General features: G+C 41.4%; 2 protein-coding genes across 5 annotated transcripts in view; one reads left to right on the top strand and one right to left on the bottom strand.

The window, feature by feature from the left end:
- The window catches only part of fbxl17 (F-box and leucine-rich repeat protein 17), a 240,512-nt gene extending 228,811 nt beyond the window's left edge, over positions 1-11,701 (bottom strand). For both annotated transcript variants that reach the window (XM_030738451.1, XM_030738452.1), the window contains exons 1-6: positions 11,522-11,701; positions 9,482-9,984; positions 8,048-8,407; positions 7,716-7,838; positions 7,338-7,595; positions 6,111-6,242 (exon numbers count right to left, since the gene is read on the bottom strand). In XM_030738451.1, coding sequence (XP_030594311.1) covers positions 6,111-6,242; positions 7,338-7,595; positions 7,716-7,838; positions 8,048-8,407; positions 9,482-9,964 — 1,356 coding nt within the window. In that variant the 5' untranslated portion in view covers positions 9,965-9,984; positions 11,522-11,701. The remainder of the gene's footprint in view (positions 1-6,110; positions 6,243-7,337; positions 7,596-7,715; positions 7,839-8,047; positions 8,408-9,481; positions 9,985-11,521) is intronic.
- A 1,695-nt stretch (positions 11,702-13,396) lies between these two features.
- prxl2c (peroxiredoxin like 2C) lies at positions 13,397-17,879 on the top strand. 3 transcript variants are annotated; one of them, XM_030738034.1, is made up of 6 exons: positions 13,397-13,644; positions 13,966-14,034; positions 14,182-14,235; positions 15,876-15,981; positions 16,084-16,218; positions 16,423-17,879. In XM_030738034.1, the coding sequence occupies exons 1-6, from the start codon at positions 13,462-13,464 to the stop codon at positions 16,551-16,553; spliced, it is 678 nt and encodes a 225-aa protein (XP_030593894.1). In that variant the 5' UTR covers positions 13,397-13,461; the 3' UTR covers positions 16,554-17,879. The 3 variants fall into 3 exon arrangements, with proteins under 3 accessions (XP_030593894.1, XP_030593895.1, XP_030593896.1); XM_030738035.1 differs by lacking the exon at positions 14,182-14,235; XM_030738036.1 differs by lacking the exons at positions 13,966-14,034; positions 14,182-14,235.
- Positions 17,880-18,067: the final 188 nt, after the last annotated feature.

The raw sequence follows: 18,067 nt of genomic DNA, 5'->3' as shown, positions 1-18,067 counted from the left end.
ATAAGCCAGCTTATGAATAAAGTAAAATATTTTAAATTAAAAAATACAAATGATACACAGTTATCAATAGTTTAGCTGTGACCTAGTGCACAGAAGAGGTGAAAGAAGAACACCACCAGCTTCTGCTGGTAAAATCTATTTCCTCCCATCTTCACATCAATAAGGAGAAATGTAGGAATTACTAGCAGAGGTTAGCTGCCCTGACAAAAGACATATCTCACTCATAAGAATTGCCATTTTTGGCATTCTGTCACCGTCAGCAGCATAAAGTCAGCTGTGTGGGCCGCCCCACTTCGCCATTATAATGTGAGTCATTCTCTTGACTTTGTTTTCTTTCCACAAGGTTAATACTTTTAACATTTCCATGAGCCACTCTGGGAATCCAAGAGAGCATCCTGCCACACCGAGGTGTTTTTCTTCTTTTTCACAAAGTAATTTAAGAAAGTGTTATTGATAGGCAGCTGGAAGAGAGAAAGAAAAAAAGAAAAAGATGGTTGATCCTGAATCTTTTACCACAGTAACTAATATTGAAAAGAAAACACCGCAGCAAGGTGAAATATCGCTTTGGAGGAACAGTTCACAGGCTCTCATTTCCAAAAGTGCGTTCACTTTCTTCTTTTCAAAACTTGTTTTGTTCTTGGGCAGACAGCAGAGGGAACGTATCGACGAAGTCTGCGTCTGAGTGCAGCCGGCTGTTCGAGTTAAAGTCAGTGCTCATTAATGCATCTGATTACGCTTTAGGCGAAGGCCGAACGGCAAACGGGCCGCGCGCGCGCACGCGCACACACACACACACACACACACACACACACACACACACACACACACACACACACACACACACACACAGAGCATCTTTGTGGGGACACGGATCAATACAAATGCACTTCAAAAGAGCAAAGAGGAAGATATCCGAGAGAGGAATGTGCTAAACGTAGACCACATGATAAGAATGTAAACAGTAGCAATAATGAGGGAAAAAAAAAAAAAAAAAAAAGGTTTTCAAGTCTGAGTCACACAGTTCAATCTTTCCAACAAACAAGCCTCTAAGCATCTTCCAAATGAGTCTGCAACTAACAATTATTTGTAGTATTGTTATTTCTCACCAGTTTGTCAGTTCTTTTAATGATTCACGCTGATCATTTTGTCAGCTGCTGTTCCCAGAGTTTAAATGACAAGCTCCCTGACAGCATTCGGTTTATTGCTGAGTCTATGGATACCATATTACTGATGGAAAGGTAATTTTTTACAAAAGTGACTGAAAAAAAATTCCCAGCAAAACAAGGACTCAGTTGTAAAAACTGACTGCTGGCGTGATCAGGAAATGAAAGATGAACTGAGGGGGGAAAATGTTTTGACCTAAAATAGGGAACGCAGGTTAGCAGCTGTTGATTGGTTAATTGGTGAGTCTAAATCGGCTGTAGGTGTGAATGTGAGTGTGAACTGCTGTCTATCTCTTTGTTAGCCCTGCAACAGATTGGTAACCCATCACCCTGTGACAGCTGAGACAGGCTCCAGTCCCACCACAACTCTGAATGGGACAAGTGGGAAAGGATGCATGGATGGGCAGATGAATGGATAAACATGGTCATTAACAATAACAAAAGCAACAACAAAAAACATTGCTACCAGACAAATTTTATGTTTTTTTAAAGCATTAGCATGCTTTAAATCCCAAAGCATGGAAACTCTGAATGGGAGCATGCCCCCCCCCCTCTCACTCTGATGGAAATAATCCAGTGCCATTAGCAACTAAACTGACTTAATACATTCAACAACATCTGACATTCAACCTCCTGAAAAGTCTAAATGGCCATCTACAAAGACTGGAGGGGATTGCGGAGATGGACACCACATTGTTTATGCATGTGTAATGCTGTGTTTATGCGACCGGTCAGAGTGGTTCTATTTATCTCTAATCACAGTCAAATATGTGGAAGAAAAAAAAGTTTCCAAAGGAGACTCGAGTGCAGCTGGCAGTTATTCAAGTCGCCCGCCGCTCCCATGTCACTGCCAGCATTTGAGATATTCCTCTGTGCGTTTTCGTGTATGTGTGTTGGTTCATGTCAAAAGGTCTATCCCATAATAACTGACAGCTATCATTATCACTTGCCTTCTCTTTGCTCTCCCTCTAATCCAGCTAATTAAATCTGCTAATGTCAATATACATTTTAATCTGCAATCATGTTTGATTGGACCTGTGGAGCCTCGCTGTCAGTCCCCCTGCCAGCAAAAACCCATCTACAGACATGCTAGACAGACAGCCAATCAGAGCCGGAGATGAGGCCTCCTTTACTGACCTATGGCCAAGAAACACCATCCACACTGACAGTTCATCTTTTCCGGTGTTTCACATAGTCCCACAGATAACTACATCCCATACTTCCCATATGTCCACGAGTGGGCTAGAAAACCTGCCCCCCCCCCCCCCAAAAAAAAAAAAAAAAAAAACAAGGGAGAGAAGTTCTGATTGTACATGCAGAGTGGTAATTACAACTAAATTGAGGGCACATGGTAATCTATGTTAGGTCATCTCTAATTCCACTTACATTTCCACATTTTGGACTAATTAAAACCGTTAATAATCAGAGCCTGTGTGCGTAAGCGAGAGAGAGAGAGAGAGAGAGAGAGAGAGAGAGAGAGAGAGAGAGAGAGAGAGAGAGAGAGAGAGAGAGAGAGAGAGAGAGAGAGAGAGAGAGAGAGAGAGAGAGAGAGAGAGAGAGAGAGAGAGCGCGAGCGTGTGCATTTTCAGACGCGGCATCTTTGAGATGAGCCCGTGGAAGAATGTCCCCGTCACACTGCAGGAAAAATTAAGTGTACAGGCTTTGATTTTAACAAGACGGGAGAGCAGATAACGTTTTTTCCTGTTAAAGACATGGGAAAAGAGAGTGGGAAAAGTGCTTCCACAGCAAAAATGTTTGCAGATTGCAACGTTTTTAATTGAAAGGAACACTGGAGCAAAGTTGGAAAGACAGGTGACGAGGGGTTTTCACAACTTCTATTTTGTCCACTGGCTGGTCTATGAAATTCACAGAACTCGGAGTCAAACTTTCAGGGCTGCCTCTTCCCCCCCTACGGCAAATTGAAGTGAGCTGGGGAAAAGGGGAATTTGCTATTCTCCCAGCCTTTGCCCTTCGAGGTGCTGAAAGAGAACAGAATATGAATGGGAAGCGAGGGAGAAAACACTTCAGAAGATGAAAACAAGCCTTGAAAGGCAACTGCTGCAATAATACCAGCTCTGGCATAAATACTGGATGAATGCCAATAAAGAATGCAGGGTGGATGTCAAAAAGAAGAGGGGCACAGACACAAAACAGTCACCTGCTTTTCACACAACGCTCTTAGCCCAGGGTTATCCATAGCCCTGGGCTGATTTGGCCCCGAGCTAACAAGCAATGAAAGAGCAAGCTCCAGTTTGTCAACCATAAACAAAATTTGGAGACACTATGAGTGTAACGCTATCCTTGGGATTACATTAGCAACTTTAAACTGTCATTATCATACGGAAGCAGTGTGCCCTTCTGTATGATGATCTAGGAAAGAGTTTACACATCCCTCTTTTTAAAAACAAATCTAAACAACTGCACATCTTGTGTCATGGCATAACACCAGAACTTATCTTCACTAAAATTTTCCAGATATTACTACCAAGATTTTGCAGAAATACTATATTATAGCAATATTATAGCTAATGCAAAATTCCTTCAAGTTGTGCAAGCTTATTCACAGAGATTGCACATCCCTCCCTCCTAAAAAGCTTTTTAACCATCAGCAGAGCTTGATATGGTCTTAACAGAGAGAAAACAAACCCTCCAGCATGGAACTCAAACCACAACCGCGGCAAAAAGAAGGGAGTATAGAAAGAAAAAAAATGTATGTGGGTGTGCACATGACAAAGAAAAAGTTAGAGGGCCAGTGAAAGACCACACAGAAACATCCTGCAGCAATTTAATTATTCCATTTTGGAGGAGGAGGAGAAAGAGAGAAAAGATCAGAGTGAGTGAAAGGCTCATCCTCATCTGTGATTGATTAGGACAGATAGACACAGACACACACACCAGAAGAGCTAGTTCAGGAGAAGAGAAGAGAGATTCTACAAAGTATTCTTAAAGGCCTTCACATGATTTTTGCAATTTACAGCGCACTAAAAACCAAAAAGCCCATTTCAGTGCTGCTCCCTGGATCAATTCATGTAGTGGAGAGGGGCTGAGCCCACGCAATGGTTCCACAAGAGTTCAGTCTTTTATTTTTTGCATAAACCTTTCAGGAAAACCTTCTCCATGCAGCCTCAAACCTTTAAGTGTGTCTATGACCAGCAGGCTTCAGTATGAAATAACATTCCTAAAGTATAAGCGTTTGAGGCACCTTCTGTAAGTGTGACGAAAGTGATGAAAATATTTACAATGTAATTTAACTTAAAAAGGCATCTGTGAATGTTAATGCATATTTCTGAATCTCACAGCAGCATACTCATTTAGTGATTGTAATTATAAACCATTTTACCAGGGAAGAACAAAATCAGCTTTCTTTTCTTTTTATCTGAGACGCTGAAGCAGGGAACCGTGGGTAGTTTTTAAGCTGTCAGAAAGAATAAGTGTCTTAAATCCTGCCAAAGTTAACGACAATTTTAGGTCAAGCAACCAGAGCGCCTAGACATAACAATTCCCATATAAGCTCAGCCCATTTCTCTTCACCCTAATGACAGGAAGCTAAAATAACTTCAGCGCCTTCAAGTCTGAAAAATGACTATCTGAAATTGATACTGCTGCTCTGAAACGTTATAAGCGGCAATATTAATCTCTCACCTAGTGGTAATCGCTAATTTCATATACTATTAAGTTGATGAATGGGATTTTAACAAACCGAGCTATTGTTAAGAACTTAAAACAGACCAATCCATCAAGGTCAGGATTATTCATGGACTCCAAAGAAATATTATCAGGAAAAGGATGAAACCATTAGTGACACGAGAAGGATGGAGGTAAGAGGGGGACGGGTACAGGCGTGCCAAATAATAAAAAAGAAAAAAAAGGAATGTTTTCTTTCTGTATTAGTGTAGTTATAAATATTAAAAATATAGTGAACTAATGCAAAAACATATCTGTACTGGTTTAATGTGAGAATCACACAAATCAGCAGCAACATCTTCAAGCTGTGGTCTACAAAAGGAAAGCAGCTGGAAGGCTGTTTTAATAAATTAGAAAAAAGCGACCTCTAGTGGTGGTTTAAGGTCTCTTGGAGATGCTGTTTTTATTATAAGGATGGATGACATGACAACAGTTCAGCTGTCTAAGGTCACAATATGTTATATATATATATATATATATATGAAAACAAAACCAACTTTTATGAAAATAGATCTTAAAGTGATTGAAGGATTAGTTATGAAATGTTCTGTGTACCTTATGAAACGCATATCTTCAAGTATTCTTAAGTTATAGAAGACGATAAAGATAATTTCCCTTCCTTAAACTGCACACTAAAAAGAACTCCACTGAGCTGAGTACGTATGCCATTATTATTATTCAAAAATGCATGCACAAAACAAAATAAAAGTATCTTCTTCAGCAAATAAGTCTGAACTACAGCGAGCGGAGAGTAAAAGAAGTAAAAGAAGAAGCAGCAGCACCCACGGTGAGCTGTTAGCTGCACAGCTGCAGACAAGTCGTACACTTGCAGCTCCTCTGAGTGGTAACCAACTCCTGTGCACTGCTGTTTGCACACTCAATCTGTGTACACCAAAAGGTCATAAAAAAAATAAATAAAACTACGATAAGCAGTGACTGCAAATGTTTGTCAGCCAAGCTTGAGTAACAAGAAGAGTAGACTGAAGGACAGAAATGAATAAATCTGTGTCCCATTATAGATATTGTCTGGCAAACCTTCAAGCTGGTGATGCTCTTATTGAAAGAAGGCACACTGAGTGGGCTATAATAATGCATGACTTCTTAGCCTTAACCAGCAGTAAGAAATCCAAGAGACAAAGAGACAGTGCTTCCAATGGTGGATGAATGCAAAAAGCACACCAGTAAGGGCAGAACTCCAAGAGCATACCAAAAGCAAGTGAAAAAGCACAATGCTGAGTATGAGATCAGCGGGCTGAAACTGACCATTTTGTTCTCTTGCAAGTAGAGTCTCTGCAGTTTAGGACATCCTCTAGCCAAGGCAATGATGCCGTCATCTGAGATACCGTAGCACTGACCCAAGTGGATGTCTTTCAGCTCACTGCAGTGCTCCCCCAGCTGAGGTAAAAAAAAAAAAAAAGAGAGAAATAAAGAAGATAAATACTCAAAATCTTTACTTAACTGATTTGACAGGAGTATGTATTTGCTTTTTATTTAGATCTACTGATTTAGATCTATTGGGCCTAAGTCATAAACAATGCGTACGCACAAATCTGCAAATAAACAAAGCATATGAACATTTCAATCACAAGTCTTCATTATTTCCTTACCTGAATTTGTTCGCACTCTGCAAACCTCAAAACATATGAACAAATGATGAAGGTCTGGATGTCTCGAAAAAGTAAACACAAATCTTTAAACTTAATATTACTACTAGTACTACTGATGATGATGATGATGATCAGTATTATTATTATGATTATTACATTTCTTTTTGGTCATTATTTTAGTTTTATAAAAATCCTTAAGAACAGAAGTGCTCAGAATTATAATTAAACTACATGTACAGAAAACAAAATACTAACTAATAGGTATTATCATCCATTAAAAATGACTTCCTTCCTTCCTTCTTGGATGTCATTAGTTAAAGTCTAATTTCTTGGCACTATTCCACCGTTACTGAAGAATAATTGCCGTGAGTTGCTCATCTTCGGCTGACAGATCAGGTGCTCCTTGTCCACCTGTTTTCTTTGTTAGTCTTTTTTTTTCTCCCAGATCAACCATTTCTTTTTCACTTGAACCACAGTGAGTGTCTCACAGGACACAATATTCTGCATCTTTTTTTTAACACCTGTGGAAACACTTCAGAAAGGTTTCCTCTTCATGCATCATTGATTCAGTTCCTTCAGTCAGATTTTCTCCTGCTCTTTCGCTTTAGTGACTTCTGTCTTTCTCCACTTCTCCTGCAGGTCAGCGTGTCAGAATGCTGACTGCAGGTAGCAAGTACTAGATTTGCTAACATACATACGGTGTTAAGAACAAAATTGGCTGGTGCACTTGTTTCATAAAGATGACCATAATTTCGCACGTTTATCTATTTTTTTCCACAGAACAAGAACATTTCTATACACACACACACACACACACACACACACACACACACACACACACACACACAAGTGAATGAGGCCCATTATGTGTCTGAATGCGCACCTTCTTCAGTGCTCCATCTGTTAGTTTGTCCTGGTTGCCCACATGCACCTTCACCAGGAGAGGGCAGTGTGTAGCCAAAGCACACAAAGAGATGTCACCCAGCTGCTTGCAGCGGTAGGCAGTATACTTCTGCAAGCCTGGACAGTGTGAAGCCAGGGAGGACACTCCATGGTCGTGAACCCCCCTGCAATCTGAGATGTTAATCTCTGTCACATTCTGCCTCCGAGAAGCTATTTTCACCAGGAGATCATCATTTACCTGGGGAGCAAGGTAACACCAAAAGACACAAAAATCAGCACAGAGACAAAAGTTTCCTATTCGCAATGATCAGATTACTAAAACTGAAGAATAATTCTCGTAGACAATTTACTCTCTTACTTGTTGTAGGCCACTGAGGTCGATTTGCTTCCAGAACTGGAAGTCCAAGCAGAGGTCCCTCCAGTACTTACAAACCAGAGAGGCACAAAGACAGCGCTCCTTTACTGTCAGGTGAGACAGCACCTGTGAGGAAAGAAGTGTGTTTTCAGTCCGTTAGAAGCCAGTCAACAGCAATCCATACTCATTTATCAAAAATATAAAAACAGATTTTATGCACACCGTGTTTCCTATCAATGTTGGTGTTAATATTTCAGCAAATTTTATTGTACCAAACCACTTGAAAACATTAAATATAAACACAAAACTTCTTGAAAATCCTGACGAATTCTGACCTTAAGAAGAATGGAGGAAGGCAGATGGTTGATACTCAAGTGATCAGCAGCTTCAGAATTTCTCGCCTGGCAGTCGTCATAATTATGCACGCAGGACGGAGATGAGTCAGAACTGTGGGGCAAATCGGCATGGAGCCCCAATCCACAGCAGCCATCAGCAGGTGAGGAAGAAGAGGAAGCAGAGGAGGAAGAGGAGGAGGGAAGCGGGCAAAGGGGAAGGTGGCAGTGGCCAGTTTCAGAGTTTGAGGCCGCTTCCCCCCCACCTCCATTCTCTAGCCCTCCATCAGGAGCAGCGAAGGCACAGCGCGGCTGCTTACAAGGGGTGCACCTCTGCACATCTGAGCACTTCCTCTTACAAACCTGCACCCGGAAGCACACACGGATAAGCCAACTGGAATCAGATTTTCATGCAGATTTTAAATAAGACAGAAAGAAATTTATGAAAACAGCACCCCTGAATTTGCATCCGCAACAAGAACGAAATAAAACAAGCACTAGAAAGGACACAGCTTTGACTTAAGACAAAGAAAAGTCACAGTGTTTGTTTAGCTTTCTAAATCTGATGAAAGCACCTATTAACAAGTCCCATGTGTAATCTGTAGCATTACAACACTGCTGCTAAAAAAGTTAAGACAGTGTTAAATGTAAATAAATATGGAAAACATCCATCCATTTTTTTCCGCTTATCCTGTTCAGGGTCCCGGATTAACACCCAGACGTTCTCGCTGTGAGGCAACAGTGCTAACCACTACGCCACCGTGCTGGAATATGGAATACAATTATTTGAGAATTATTAACACCCTATATTAATTATAAAGTAACACTAGATTTGAATATGATGCCAACAATACAATACGCGAATACAAGCGGCAGAAATGAGTTTCCTTCGAAGGGTGGCTGGCCTTTCCCTTAGAGATAAGGTGAGGAGTGCGGCCATCCGGGAGGGGCTCAGAGTAGAGCCGCTGCTCCTCCACATCGAAAGGAGCCAGTTGAGGTGGCTCGGGCATCTGATTAGGATGCCTCCTGGCCGCCTCCTGGGTGAGGTGTTCCGGGCATGTCCCACCGGGAAGAGGCCCCATGGTAGACCCAGGACACGCTGGAGAGATTATGTATCTCGGCTGGCCTGGGAACGCCTTGGGGTCCCTCCGGATGAGCTGGAGGAGGTGGCTGGGGAGAGGGAAGCCTGGGCTTCTCTGCTTAGGCTTCTGCCCCCGCGACCCGGTCCCGGATAAGCGGAAGAAAATGGATGGATGGATGGATGGATTATTTGAGAATTATTAACACCCTATATTAATTATAAAGTAACACTAGATTTGAATATGATGCCAACAACACATTTATTAAAAAAAAAAAAAAAAAAGCTAAGACATGGGCTGACCATTCTGCATCTTCACCAACAACAGTAATTAGTAGTGCTCCTAACCAGCTGCTTACCATCTCTGTGTAGTCGCTGGTGCAGCCAGGGACAGGCACTGGTATGGGCACGGGCACAGTCACAGACACACCAGCAGTTCGGAAGAGCGCAGGTGGTGGAATCAGTTTGGCAGGAACAGCTGACAAAAGGCTCCTCCCCTGGCCCTCCCAGATAGCAAGTTCCCTCGGTGACAACAAGAACTTGGAGCAGTCCTCCGGAGATGCGAGAGTTGCGTATCGCTCCGCAAGCTTTGTAGCAGCTGCTGCTCCGATGCCGACTCCGCCAACACCTGGGACACTGATTCCAGTGACACTGCTGTGATGGCACCCGTTGGCCTCGAAATGGTCGCTGTCGTCGTCGAAACCACCACTGTTGCTGTGGACAATGAAGCAGAGCATGCAGGGCCCGTGAAGGAAACAGTTCCTCTTCTTCTTCTTCCTGTGATGCAACTTACGGGTCTTCTTCTTCAGACGGTTACCATTTTTCGAAAGAAGATGGCCCATATAGATGATTCAAGGAAACTCTAGAACAAAAGGAATAAGCTGATTAGGGAAAAAAAAAAAAAAACATGTTTCAGCTATGTTCCTGGGAAATCAATGATCAGAATATGCCATAACCAGTGTCAAGATAAGACCAGAATTAAATTCTATAAAATCTACAACGTAAAGACCTACATCAGGAAATATGCAGTTAAAATATGTGCAGTGAAGAACTGAAAAAAAGTATTAAATGAAACAAGAATCTGACAGTTTCAGTGCTCAGAACGTAAACACGCCTGAGTTTCATTATTGTGCAGGTTAGAGAACAAAATATATCCGTCCTTTTGCTTAAAATTACTATAAAAATACTGTTATGCATAATACTTTTAAAACCATGTTATAAGTAAGGAAATATCTTTTCACTTCAGCGAATATGTTCTTCTGCCAACAATGTTTTCCCACAAATAAATAAAATAATGTGGGAAAATTGGAGGATCACTATGATCTCTTTTCTTAGTGGTCTTTTTTTTTTTTTGTCATTTTGTTGTTGCTCTCTGTTCCTCTTGTCCCTAAAGACAAAGTCAACATGAACCTTTAGCTAGAAAATTTAATCCCTATTCCCCAAAGTTGTAGTCATTTTAAGGCAAAAATCACCCTTTGTGTTTCCACCAAAAACAGTTCCTTTCCAAACCTGCAGTTAAGAGACATTAAAATAAACAACAACAACAACAAAAAAAAAAACAGCATGAAATTTTAAAGATAACATTAGAGTTGGCTGACACAGACTGCTGGAGACTGATATCAACTTTATCTGGGAGTCGGGATTTATTTATGCTCATAGTTGGCTCGTGTAAATAACGGCATGTGAGCACAGATTTCCAAACACACACACACACACACACACACACACACACACACACACACACACACACACACACACACACACACGACATTCTTTTAAACAGCCTTTTCTGTGTGTCAAGAACAATCAGGACTAATCTATGTGCTCAAACAGACGTGATGCTGGAAAAAGACTGATGGCAGCCAACACTGTTATTACAACACCGGCGAGCACAGCAACACAGTATTACAATGAAACACTGGTGTTACTTGTAAAAAATACTCATATCTTAAGAGTAAAGTCTAAATCGATAGTATAGCACAAGCAACAAAGAAGCAGCAAGCTTTGCAGCTGTGCTTCCCTCCGTTGAAGAAGCCATTAGACATGGATGCTGTGGAAAACTTGACAAGTTTTTTTTTTGTAATTATCTCCGTTTATTATGGCCGTGCTAAAATCCGGTCAGATGATAGCAGCTGTTGGTTGCTGCCGAATGAAAACACGGAGATGTAAACAGTGAACAGGTGGTCATTTGTTTAGCATCCACAAACATTAAAGGAGTCTTAACGTGACGCCTGCTGTGTGTCTGAAACCGCCGCGGATTTGTGTTTAACATTTACCCCCCAACTTAACGCTGTTTTAGAGGGGGGGGAAAACGGTCCCCTTGCATTTTTCTGGCAGGCTAGCCTGCTCCATCCCCAGATGCTAAGTTAGCTGTAGCCCCAACAACAATCATCTCTCACCACTTCACACGGTGCTCCCACACTCCGGACTGTGCTCGCATATTACTGCTAAGCTCCACAGTCAAGGTGAGCGGTGACAAGTCCCGACAGGAGAGACGCGGGCGCAGGAAAACCAGCTACTAAATCACCGTTATGCTTTTCCAAAACAGTAGCAGCTCTAGTTGTACCTCTGCTGCTGTTGCTGCTCTTGAGGACAACACTTCCGCACCGAGAAGGCAGCGGAAGGAAGCCGACGAGGGCGATTCGTAATTCGCCATGAATGAAAGGACGTTCCCAGGATTTTTGTAAATGCACAGAGGGGCACCAAGAACCAGTCATGGTAGAGTTTAACATAAGTAAATGCAGCCTGGTAAATTTATTTAGAAAACACTGGGCCAGATTTTAAGTTCATGTCCCCTGACACATATAAAAGGGAATCATGTTGTACTGTATTTGGATCGTTTGCTTTTGTAAAAGTTGCAAACTTTCGTTGAATTATCAATAAGAGAACTGGGCCACTACCCCAGAACCCCTGACCTTAAGCTCACCAAGCATACTGACTGTGGTTGCTTAGGAAAACACCAGTGTACACTACAAAACAACTACCTGCCTTGTGAGGCCCAGTATACATTTCTAGTCTCAATACCTTCATCGTTGCAGTTGATTTTTTATTGTGTTACTTGATCCTCTTCTTCTTTTGGCTCCTCCCTTTACAGGTTGCTACAGCAGATCATCTCTCTCCATCTCACCCTCTCCCTAGCATCCTCCTCTGTCACACCAGCCCTCAGCATGTCATCCTGCATCCTTGAACCTTCTCTGTGGTCTTCCTCTATTCCTTCTGCCTGGAAGCACCATATTCAGCATCCTTTGTCCAGTATATCCCCTATCTCTGCTCTGCACATGTCCAACATGTCTACCTCAGCCTTGCCCCTCTGACTTTCTCTCCAAACCACTCAACCTGAGCTGTCCCTCTGATACACTCATTTCTAATCCTGTACATCCTGGTCACCCCCAACGAAAATCTGAGCATCTTCAGCTCTGCCACCCCCAGCTTGGCCTCCTGTCTTTTTTTTAGTGCCACCATCTCCAAACCATACATCATAGCAGGTCTCACTTGTAAATTTCCCTTTCACTCTTGCTGCTACCCTTCTGTCACAAATCACCCCCTGACATTTGTTTCCACCCACTTCACTCTGCCTCCAGTCTCTGTTTGTCACCTCTCTTGTGCACTCTCTGTTGCTTTTGATGGTTGAACCAAGGTACTTAAACTCAGATTGGCTTGCCATCAGCTCTGCAACTGAAATGCAGCCTAATAATCAAGACTAAAGTTTGAAATGTAAAACTGAAAAGTCACATGAACTTAACTGGGATTTCTGGAGTATTCACTTAAATACTTATACCCAGTGCAGTAGCTCCAATACAGGCAGTGACTACAGTATATTGCAATTAATTTGGTCTTACACGGAGCTCAGAAAAAAACAGTCCTGGGAGAGGGAATCAGGGCATATCTTCTTGCATAAAATGTTACATTTATAAACATAACACAAGATGAGGGACAGTTAACAACAAATGCAGTTACTGTATCTACAATACAGTGCCTCACATAACCTGTGTGTGTGTGATATTCTGCTGCACATAATTAATATATAATATTTATGCTATTATAGAGTTCAAACTATTATTTCTTGTAAAATTCTGATGGCAATGTTATTTATTGGGCTGAAAAGAAGTTTTGATTTGCATTAAATAGCATTATTCAAACAACTAAGTCCGGAGCTTAAGATAATGTTAACCAGTGTTTAATCAATGAATATTTGTTCTCTGTCTCTCTTCGTCCTCTGAGAGCGAGCGAGCGAGCGCGCGCGCATGGGCGTGAATTTTCCAGCAACAGCTCCTCCAGGCTGAACTGGCAACTCCCAAAATAGCAGCACAGCGAATTCGGGAGCATCTGAGAAAAAAAAATGGCTGAAATAATTTCACCAATAACTCGACAAGTAACTAAAGGAAGCCAGGAAAGTGTGACCTCTTCTGTGGAAATTAATCTCAAAGACGTCGAAAATTGTTTAATTTACGACGGGAATGGAGTCTCTATTCCGTTCAGGACCCTATACCAAGACAGGAAATCGGTCATAATTTTTGTGCGGGTAGGGAAAACTTCACTTGGCTTAACTTTGCTGATGAGTTATGGGCTCCCATAAGCCCCTTGCCATAAGTTGCGTTTGTAAATGGGTCTTGATAGGCATCAAAGTAGGTACCAGGTGAGCCTCAGACACTAGCTGGCCAGATGCTCCAAGAATTTCCTGTTCTTCCATGTTGGAAAGGGAAGAATGAAGAGATCGTGTCCATAGGTGAAGACAAGTGGGATAAATGCTATTTAGGTGCAAGATGTGAGTTTTTAATTGCGGTGTGATCTTTCTCTCATCACTACAGCCTTTTAACATATTATATGTTGCATGTCCCTGCAGAATTTCTTGTGCTACAGCTGTAAAGAGTATGTGGATGATTTGGGAAAAATACCCAGAGAAGTACTGGAGGTAAGTCATGTTAAACGAGGATAGATGCGCTGAAGGCCGTAAACAAAGAGTTGATAGCAAAGATAGTTTATTTTAGCAATAGATCAGATAAGTATCAATCTAAATTATTGATTATGAAAATCCAGAATTCCATGTGTATTGTTCCAGGATGCTGAAATTAGACTGGTTGTGATTGGTCAATCTGCTCATCGTCACATAGAGGTAATTAATTTGTTATAAATACACTCATTGGACACTTTCTTAGGACACCTCTTAAACTGCTCATGAATGCAAATATCTGATCAATCACATGGCAGAACACAGTGCCTTTAGGCATGCAGACAGCATGAGAGCATGAGAATGGAGAAGAAAAGTGATTTAAGTGACTTTGAACATTGCATGGTTGTTGATGCCAGACAAGCTGGTCTGAGTATTTCATTTTTACTGGGATTTCCCACTCAACCATCTCTGGGATTCACAGGGAATGGTCTGAAAAAGAGAATATATCCTGTGAGCAACAGTTCGCTGGATGAAAATACTTTGTTGATGCTAGAGGTCAGAGGAGAATGTCCAGACTGCTTCAAACTGATAGGAAGGCAACAGTAGCTCAAATAACCACTTGTTACAACCAAGGAATGCAGAAAACCACATCAGGTGCCACTCCTGTCAGTTAAGGACAGGAAACTAAGACTGTAATAGTCATGATCCTGGGTCTGGTGACCCAGCGTTTTCAGTTGAGCTTTGATTTCCTTTTGAGCTTCCTTTGTTTCATTCTCTGGTTTGCTGTGTTATAGGTTGTGTTCTTGGTTTTAGTTTATTTGCAGTGTCAGCCTTTCTTAGTTTTGTTACCTGAGTCTTGTGATGCTTTGGTTGTGTTCTGATTCCTTCCGTGCCTCCTCTTGTGTTGAGTCTGTGTTGTGTTTCTGTTTGTTCACTTCCTGTTTTATTTTGACAGTCTTGTGTTCCCTGTGTGACTGACTTTTGGCTGCTGGCTCTGCCCAGTTCTGTTTTCCAGCAATAAATGCTGTGATTTTGAGTTTAAACCTGTCTCTGGTATCTGCATATTGGAGTTCTAATCTGCCGCACACACACACACACACACACACACACACACACACACACACACACACACACACACACACACACACACACACACACACACACACAGCGGTTCATGACAGTAAGTGGCACAGGCTCATGAAAATTAGAGAATAGAAGATTGGGGAAATGTCTTGTGGTGTGACGAGTCTCCAGTTCTGCTCCAACATTCGGCTTGTAAGATCTGAATTTTTGTAAAAAGAATCACAGCATGGATCCATTCTGCTGGTGGTGTAATGGTGTTGGGGTTTTTTTCTTGGTACCCTTTGGGACACTTGGAACCAAATGTGCATTGCTTAAAAGCCACAGCCTACCTGAGTATTGCTGGTGACAATGTCCATCCCTTTATGACCACAGTGTTCCTATCTTTTGATGGCTGCTTCCAGCATGATAATGCACCATATCAAAAAGCTCAAATAATCTCAAATTGGTTCCTTTAACATGACAGTGAGTTCACTATACTCAGATGGCCTCCACAGTTACCAGATCTCAATCTAGTCAAGCATCTTTGACTGCACCTTTGGCATCATGGATGTACAGTCAACAAATCTGCAGCAACTGCGTGATGCCATCATGCATCAAACAACACCTTATTGAATGTATGCCACAAAAAAATTAAGAAATTTCTGAAGTTAAAAGGGGGTCCAACTCAGTACTAGCAAGGTGTGCCTAATACAGTGTCTGGTGAATGTATATAACTATCACAGTAGCCACTGTCATTTTCCAAACAAATTTATTCTGTCTCTCATCTTTCTCTCATGTAGCAATTCTGCTTGCTCACTGGGTATCCATATGAGATATATGTGGACCCAGAGAGGTGCATTTACCAAAAGCTGGGGATGAAGCGAGAGGAGACATTCACAGGCTCTGGTATGCAGTAACAGTATAAAGTCACGTACACCTGTTGGAGTGTGAGTATGAGTCAGCTTATTTTAAGATGATTTGTGTTTGTGTGTGTGTTTGTGAACTCAGCACAGCCTAGTTCCCATGTCAAGTCTGGTGTTTTTATGGGCCAAATGAAGAGCGTATGGAGAGCCATGACTAGTCCTGCATTCGATTTTCAGGGTGATCTACATCAACAAGGTGGAGCCATCATTGCAGGACCTGGTAAGTTGGCCTGTCTTTCTTTCTGTGTGTGTGTGTGTGTGTGTGTGTGTGTGTGTGTGTGTGTGTGTGTGTGTGTGTGTGTGTGTGTGTGTGTGTGTGTGTGTGTGTGTTTGTGTGTATATACCCTTTTATCTGTTAATGTCTCCCTTTGCTCCCATTGCATCATATCTTTTCTTACTCTCCTTACCCTTTATCTCTCCACAGGCTCTCACGTTCATTTTTCCCATTTTGATATGAATCGGCTGGACCATATGCCCATCAACTGGCTCCTTCAGCTCGCAGGAATCCAGCAGACTATTGACTTCAGCGATAAGCCAAAAATTATTCATGTCTAGTTAGGTGCCTTCCTGAAAGTGTGCTTCAGCCCATGTCACTACTGTAATCACACATAGAGTGTATATACAGTGGGGTCCAAGCTCTAAGACCACTAAATAAGATCGTTTCTGATTGGTATTTGAGTTTAGCAAGATTGGCAAACAGAACATTCCAATGATTTTATCAGCTTAGCATACCCCTCCCTCCTCTTCTGTCATCTCTCTTCGCTTTAATAATATCACTCGAGCTGCAGTGCACTCTGCAAGTTTGTACAAAAACTGATAAGGCATGTTTTCCTGACATGATCTTACAGTGTTCCAAATAACTTCTTGGGAGGTGAGTGAATGCTTGGCTTTTCCAGTGCCCCCTTTAAATGTTCAACAGGGCTGGGGTCTGGTGACTGTGGAGGAAAAAAGTCAATGGCAGTCAGCTTAGTCTTATTTGGTTTTCAAATAATTCGTGCAAAACTCTGCAGGGTGTTATTTGTCATTCAAGGGCTGAATATTCCCACTATGTTTTATGTGGGTTTGGCTTTGTCTCCTTACGTACATTCTTATGTTACCAGCATAAATCCCAAACTTGGATTTAACAGTTTTTTTTTTTTGTTTGTTTGTGCCTTAGCCAACTATTTGCCCTTGTTCCCTTTCTGAGAAGTGGTTTAGAGAACACTATCTGTGTGGGACATTTACTAGGCAGCTTTTGACAGGACTTTAGCAATTTGGAGTTTTATATTCTTTATTTAACCAGTTCTGTTTATGATGAAGATACTTTTTTTTTAAATCTCACTAAAAAAAAAGAAGTGTTATGCATGAATTTTCTGATGTTGAGGTCATGTTCGGTCTTTGCTTTGGGTACAGCTAAAGGAAATCTGACTCTACATTGGAGTTAAAATAGTCTGTGCTGAAATTTTGATGAAAACTGAACAATGACCTAGAAGTGGAGTCAGATTTTAAATATATCTTATTACATTTCCATTTTGTCCAGGTTTACATAAATATGACAGATTTTCAATATAGTTTCCACTGTGAGTTGCTTGATATGTTGTGTCACTGTTGCAACAAGGAGAGTTCTGTCAGTAACAAATATTTTAGTCTGAAGCACTGAGAGCTTTTTCTTGGCCTTGGAAACAGTATAGGATTTTTTTTTTTTAATGCATTACTGGCATTTTCCAGCATTTCCAATCACATGTCAAGAACTGATGGTTATGCTTGATGTAAGAGGATTTTCTTTGTTTTGAAATACAGTCTGTGGCCTGAAAGCATAAGTGGTTTAAGTGGGGTATCAGTGCGTTTGTGCTTAGTTTTCTCCTTTTTTCTATATTATGGTATGTTATGTTTTGTTAATATTTTGCAGCTAGATAATTGAATAGCAGCTGTTGCACTGATTTTACTGTCTTGTCACAGTCTAATTGCTATCCGCAAAGTTTATTATATTGTAAATAAAAAAAGTCTGTAATGCAAGGTCAGAGCACACTTGCATCCAAATGGGAACAACTCTGGCACCGAGGACTACATTCCCAATATGTTATCTATAG

Source organism: Archocentrus centrarchus, chromosome 9 (genome assembly GCF_007364275.1).
Source record: "Archocentrus centrarchus isolate MPI-CPG fArcCen1 chromosome 9, fArcCen1, whole genome shotgun sequence".
Taxonomy (NCBI): domain Eukaryota; kingdom Metazoa; phylum Chordata; class Actinopteri; order Cichliformes; family Cichlidae; genus Archocentrus; species Archocentrus centrarchus.
Note: the sequence above shows the minus strand (reverse complement) of the source record. Positions and strands in the feature narration are given on the sequence as shown.

Excerpts from the sequence above, each read along its gene's own strand:
- prxl2c (XM_030738034.1), top strand. The coding sequence starts at position 13,462 with ATGGCTGAAATAATTTCACCAATAACTCGACAAGTAACTAAAGGAAGC. Across the intron at positions 14,035-14,181 it reads TACCCAGAGAAGTACTGGAG|GATGCTGAAATTAGACTGGT; the intron begins GTAAGTCATGTT and ends GTATTGTTCCAG. Across the intron at positions 14,236-15,875 it reads CTGCTCATCGTCACATAGAG|CAATTCTGCTTGCTCACTGG; the intron begins GTAATTAATTTG and ends TCTCTCATGTAG.